General features: G+C 49.9%; 1 protein-coding gene across 2 annotated transcripts in view; it reads left to right on the forward strand.

Moving 5' to 3' along the window:
• TESK2 (testis-specific kinase 2) overlaps positions 1 to 5741 on the forward strand; it is a 147746-nt gene that overhangs the window by 124373 nt on the left and 17632 nt on the right. For both annotated transcript variants that reach the window (XM_019501398.1, XM_019501399.1), the window contains exons 8-9: positions 1824 to 1907; positions 3835 to 3921. In XM_019501398.1, coding sequence (XP_019356943.1) covers positions 1824 to 1907; positions 3835 to 3921 — 171 coding nt within the window. The remainder of the gene's footprint in view (positions 1 to 1823; positions 1908 to 3834; positions 3922 to 5741) is intronic.

Genomic DNA, 5741 nt, shown 5'->3' on the forward strand with positions numbered 1-5741 from the left:
TGAGGAAGTTGCAGCAGCAGTGGCAGCTCTGGCTTCAACCCGGAGCAGGTGTCAGTGGCTTCACCCCACCATGTGCCCCATCCTGGGGCCAGGGTTGATGCTGCTATGTACCCCTTGTCCTGTGCCATGGAGGCAGCTCCAGCTCCAGCAAAGGTTGTGCATTGGGTTTTGGTGGCCAGGGAGATGGGGCTGCAGCAGTACAGATGGACAAAGCAGCTAGGGGGTGGCCGGGGTTGTCAGCCCTTGCTTGCCTTCCTGCTGCTGATCACTATATCCATAGGGGCCCGAGAGCCCTGGGTTCTGTGGCAGGCCATGCTGGTAGTCTGGCAGGCCGGATAAAATGGCTCCATGGGCCAGCTCCAGCCCTTGGGCCATATGTTTGACGCTCCTGCCTTACTGCATCTTTGGTTAGCAGAGCTTAGCGCAACATGAGTAGACAGTTTGATGGACTCCTCTTGCCTTTTGGACATGAAGGGAGCTTTTCTGCAATAGAAACTTAAATGGAATGAGGGGGATTGCATGACCACGTGCAATATGGAATTGAAAAAACAACAGAGGTTCCACATTTCATCACCAGATTTCTAAATCTGACTTGCCTAGACAGGAACCATTCCAAAGAATCTTTCCAGCCCCCTTTCTCATGGCATCATGTAGCTGGGGCAGAGAAGGAACGAAGAAAGGCAGACTGGAAAGCAGCCTTTGGGCTGCGTGGGTGGGTGTGCGTGCATGCATGTGCATATAGACATGCACGATCCTGGTGGAAACTGACTTTTAGTGGATTCTGTCTTGGGAATGCTGCTTTGTTGTGTAAAGTCCACACCCTCCACCCTCTTTGCCAGCAGCGCCAAGTACTCCTGGATGTAGACATTACCATGGCAAACTGGTTATCTTTAGTTGTGGGCGTTCCACTTCTCGTGTCCTGCACAGCCTTTCCTGTTCTCCTTGGGAGACCCAAAGCTGTAAGGCCATCACATTACCCTGCTCATTAATTAACACAAAAGCTGACAGTCGTGTAAATAGACCTTTATACTCGGTATCTGAAGAGGAGCCCTGCTACTGCTCTGTCTGGATTCCCTGTTTGCTTGAGCTTTATAACGTGGGCAAATGTGAAGTGAGAATCTGGGACATACAGAACACCGGAGTGTGTAGGACAGGTGATCAATAAGCATGGTGCATGTAGGGCGCTGAAGCTGGAGCGGGTGGAGGTGGCTGGGTTCCTGGCACCTGGGTGGGCATTTCACAAAGCAGTATTTAACCTGGAAAAGGAAGAATGGACTGAGTTTTTAACCTGCATTAACACTCTAGGCAGACAGCGATTGCTTATCTTCTCAGTTCTGCTCCCTAACCACTCCAATCTGCGGTCATGTCATGTTTGGCTGCATTTGTGATTGCTCACAGCTCTGGGACATCGGCTGTGATTTTTACCCCTTTTGGCTTGGAGTGGGCTTTCATCTTCTGTCATACTCTGGGGCAGCAGTGACTTGAGGAGATGTTTGCATGCAGGTGAAAGCATTGGGGCTGGTCCTGCTTGGAGCAGAGGGCTGGACTAGATGTGACCTCCTGAGGTCCCTTCAACCCTCATTGTCTGTGATTGTGTCATTCTTTTTGGCATCAGTGCTGCCAGAGCACTCTGCCATGGGCATGTATTTCCTCAGCTGCAAGTGTGAGTTGTTGTATTCCTGTTAGTGGTCAGGGTCAGAGTGGTGGGTTCTGGATAGCCTCTGAAACCCCCTTACGACAGGGGAAACCTGGTGGCACGTGAGAACACGGACTGCTCCTAACTGAGCCATCTGTTTTGTTTTGTTTTTTTTTCTCTTCATCAGGCAGATGTGTTCTCCTACGGCATAATTCTCTGTGAGGTTATAGCCAGGATCCAGGCAGATCCGGACTATCTCCCTCGCACAGAGGTAGGTGGTGGGTGTTTATATGAGCTGTGGGAAGGGGGGAGCACTTTTGAGTGATGGCTGGTCATTAATAATTTCAACACAGCTGCCAAGGAGGTGATGAATTAGCTCGAATGTTTAAGGAGGCCTTGAATGAAGATCCCATCCTCTGGCAGTGCTGTTTGCAAAGAATGGCACCAAGGCCATATTTTAGCATAGGTTTCCTCAGCCTTCATCCAGTGACAGTCCGCCTTGGAAACATGCTGGAGGAGTTGGCATGGGATCGTAGGAGCATAGGAAAGTAGGGTTGGATGGGACCTCCTGAGGTCATCTAGTCCAGACCCCAGCATTGCATGGAACAGATGAATGCCACCTCTTGCCGGAGACAGCGGGGCAGCTACAGAGACTATTGGGCCCAGCTGGGCTCTGCTTTACATGTAATTCATTGGGAATCCAGGGAAGTGCTCCCATGGGCTTTGGGCCAGGCCTCATCCCTGAGGGGGAACCCCTGTCCCTCTTCTTCAGGTAGCTGTGACATTCCCTCCCCCTTCTCTGGGTGCAGACATGGTACAGGGGCTTGGGATTTCAGCTGTGGCGATGCAGATGTTTTTCCTTCCTTCCCCCCTCCCTTCTCTGAGAACAGGAGACCTTGCAGGAGGGAGTTTCAGGAATCTGATGATTTTATAACTAGTCCCCGCACAGTCATGGCAAAATAGACCTTTTCTATGAGCTGGCTGGGATGAAAACGTGAAGTTTCAAATTTCATCAGGCTGACTGTGCAACTTATTTATACAGTGCGAGTCGTGAGGGCCAAGCATTGTAGTAATACAAGCTGCGACTCTGAGGACCACATGAACAGCCCTGCATGTGGTTAACCCATCTGCAGGAGCCTTCAGACCGTGCTCTGTTCTCCTGGCTGATGTGATCAGTGGCAACGGGGATCACCTGCTATAATGAAATGCCCTACAGAGCTGTCAAATATGGGGCCAGATCTGAAGAGTGGTGGTTTTAATTTTAGACATTGTCAGGCTGGAACCAGGCCAAACCAGTGATCTTAACGTAAAACCTACAGACGCAACTTAATACTTTCCCAACGTGGTGCATTACCTTCCCTGATCAGCTTTCAGCCTTTGGCACTTGTTTCTGCTCCCATCTGTTTTGCCTGCATGCGTCTCCCCTTCCAGACTTCCTCTGTCTCTTGTGGCTTCCATTCCTCTCCTTCCCTACTTTGTTTCATTCACTTTGGTATGTTTTAAAGTTCACTTTTCTCTCTCATTGTTCTTCCTGTCTGGTTTCTTAGCCTGGTTGTCCTAAGACAAGGTTATCGTCTCTACTACTGTTTTTTCCCCTCTCCCCTATTTGTGTATCTCTTCATTTTTTACCCTTCTTCCTTTAAGTTCATTTCTTTTCTCTCTCCATCCCTTCCTTCAAAGCCTTCCTTTTCCTACTAGCAACAAGGCACTGATTAGTCAGTGCCAGTTGTTCAGACTGGGGTCACAGTGCAGTGTTGTGCATCTCTTCAGTTTTCACTGGATAATACAGGAGCTCCTAGATCTTTATTTTAATGCTAATTTAAACCATTCAACCAGATCTACATGAAACAAAGAGAAAATGAAATAGTTGTATCCTGCTTTGAGTTCTGTTTGGTCAAATGCATGTGTTGGACTAGTGCGAGAATCTGGCACTGAAAGGTGATAGAGAATTATGATGCCATTTGGGAAAGAGCATGATTTTGAAGTCAAACTGTCCCCATGGAAGATCGCACCCATGCAGAATGCAGCTCAGCATCCCCCTGATGTTAGCTTTGCGATGAGCAGGATGGATGGTGGGGGTAGGGGGCTGTTCCCAGCCACTGTAGGAGCCTGTGAAAGAAAGATGGTGTGGGCCAAGCAGAGAGGAGAATATAAACTGGGCTCAAGCTCTCAGCCACAGTGTCCTCTTCTTTGTGCAGAATTTTGGATTGGACTATGATGCCTTCCAGCACATGGTAGGAGACTGTCCCCCCGACTTCCTCCAGCTGGCCTTCAACTGCTGTAACGTGAGTATCCTGCTCCGAGCAGAAGGGCTGACGCAGACTCCTCCTCTGGGCTGCTTATAAGATGGGGATTGTATAATGTGGGGCCCCCAGTAGCTGACCCAGGTCCCTTTCCATCCTAGGCTCCTTAAAAGTGAGCTGAAAAACACTTCTCAGTCTGTGCTTCCTCCTTCTGAGCCACCAGGCTTCTTACAGGCTGGTCCAGCATGCCCTGGTTGTACTGTATGGACCTTACAAGACTACCAGAGCCCTTGGAATCCAGCCAGTGCAATGCCAACACATGCTGTTTGGTCAGGAATGAGCTCTGAGTCCTTCTGCTTGTAATAAGGACAACAGGAAACCCACAGGGAACTGCCCCAGAGTGTGTCCGTAAACCCTCATAGGGGAGAGGGTAGAATCCAAACCCTGCTGCTGTGTTCCATGGAGGGAGCAGGGCTGTGGAGCTTCAGTTCAGCTGCCATGGGTGTAACACTGGAATAAAAGCCATGAGATAAGTAGTACTTTGCACTGTCAAAGCACTGAAGGGATTCACTGACCCTTTCACACATCAGAGGCAGTTGGGCTCTACGATGTTGCTGTTACAGCTCAAGGAACCAGCGCACAGAGACAGGAAGGCTGCAGCTTTCAACAGTGACCTGATTTTTGACAGCCCAGTTCACTATCACTAGGCCTGATTTTTTTTTTTTCTTTTTTCTTCCCCCCCCCGAGGGACTGAGCCCCTGCAGCTCGCAGTGGATTCGGTGCAAGTCAGAAGTGCTCAGCATCTCCACTCAGCTTCTGGGGGCATCAGGTTGTTACCCAGCATTAGAGGGCACTTTTGAAAACGTGGTCCAAAAAGACTTCATCCCAGGCTGTAAGCGAGCAAGTGTAGAGCCAAAGAGCATGTCCCAGAGATTTGTGGATGAAGGAAGTTGGGAGCACCTGATTCAGTGCCTGGCTCAGTTAACATGTCTGAAGTGCTTTGGCTGCCTGACATGTTCTACACAGCAAGTGCTAAAAGCCCTGCTTAGAGCAGCAATTAGATTTTGGGAGTTTGCAGCACCCAGCTCAGACCACGGCGCTTCTAAAGACAGGATTCAGGATAGTTTCCTAGTATCTGACAGTCTGAGAAGCAAAATGACCTGCTGCATTTATTTCACCGTCTTACCTAAGAACCAGCTTTCTTAACAGAGGGAGAGTTTGGGAGAGTTGTAACTTCTCAGGTTAATAAGCATGTTGGGGATGGTCCTGGCTTGGAGCAGGCGGTTGAACTAGAGACCTCCTGAGGTCCCTTCCAACCCTCATTTTCTATGATTCTTCATCTTTCCTGAGGGCAGCTGGTCCCAAGCACAGCAGTAGTGAACAAACCGGAGTGACTGTCACATTGCTTTAACCATTGACAGAATTCCTCCCTGGGCCCAGCCTGGATCATTCCTTCGCTCAGCACACGTGGGATGAAAAGCAACTGGGAGAAGGTGGTCTCCTACCCCTTCTAGTGCCTGTTTGTGCTTCACTAGACATTGACTTGGGGGATGTGGGCATGCGAGAAGGGAGGAATAGGATACAGTCAGACCTAGACAGGTTACAGGGGTGGGTGGATGAGAACAGGATGGGATTTAACACTGACAAGTGCAAGGTGCTGCACCTGGGGAGGAAGAACCGGCACCATACCTACAGGCTGGGGAACTCCCTTCTCATCAGTGCAGAGGCAGAAAAGGATCTTGGAGTCGTCATTGATGCCAAGATGAACATAGGCCGGCAGTGTGGGGACGCGGTCAGGAAGGCCAACTGCACCTTGTCATGCATCCACAGATGCATCTCGAGCAGGTCCAGGGAGGTGATCC

Source organism: Gavialis gangeticus, unplaced genomic scaffold (genome assembly GCF_001723915.1).
Source record: "Gavialis gangeticus isolate Ggan-Ray unplaced genomic scaffold, GavGan_comp1, whole genome shotgun sequence".
NCBI classification, from domain to species: Eukaryota; Metazoa; Chordata; order Crocodylia; family Gavialidae; genus Gavialis; species Gavialis gangeticus.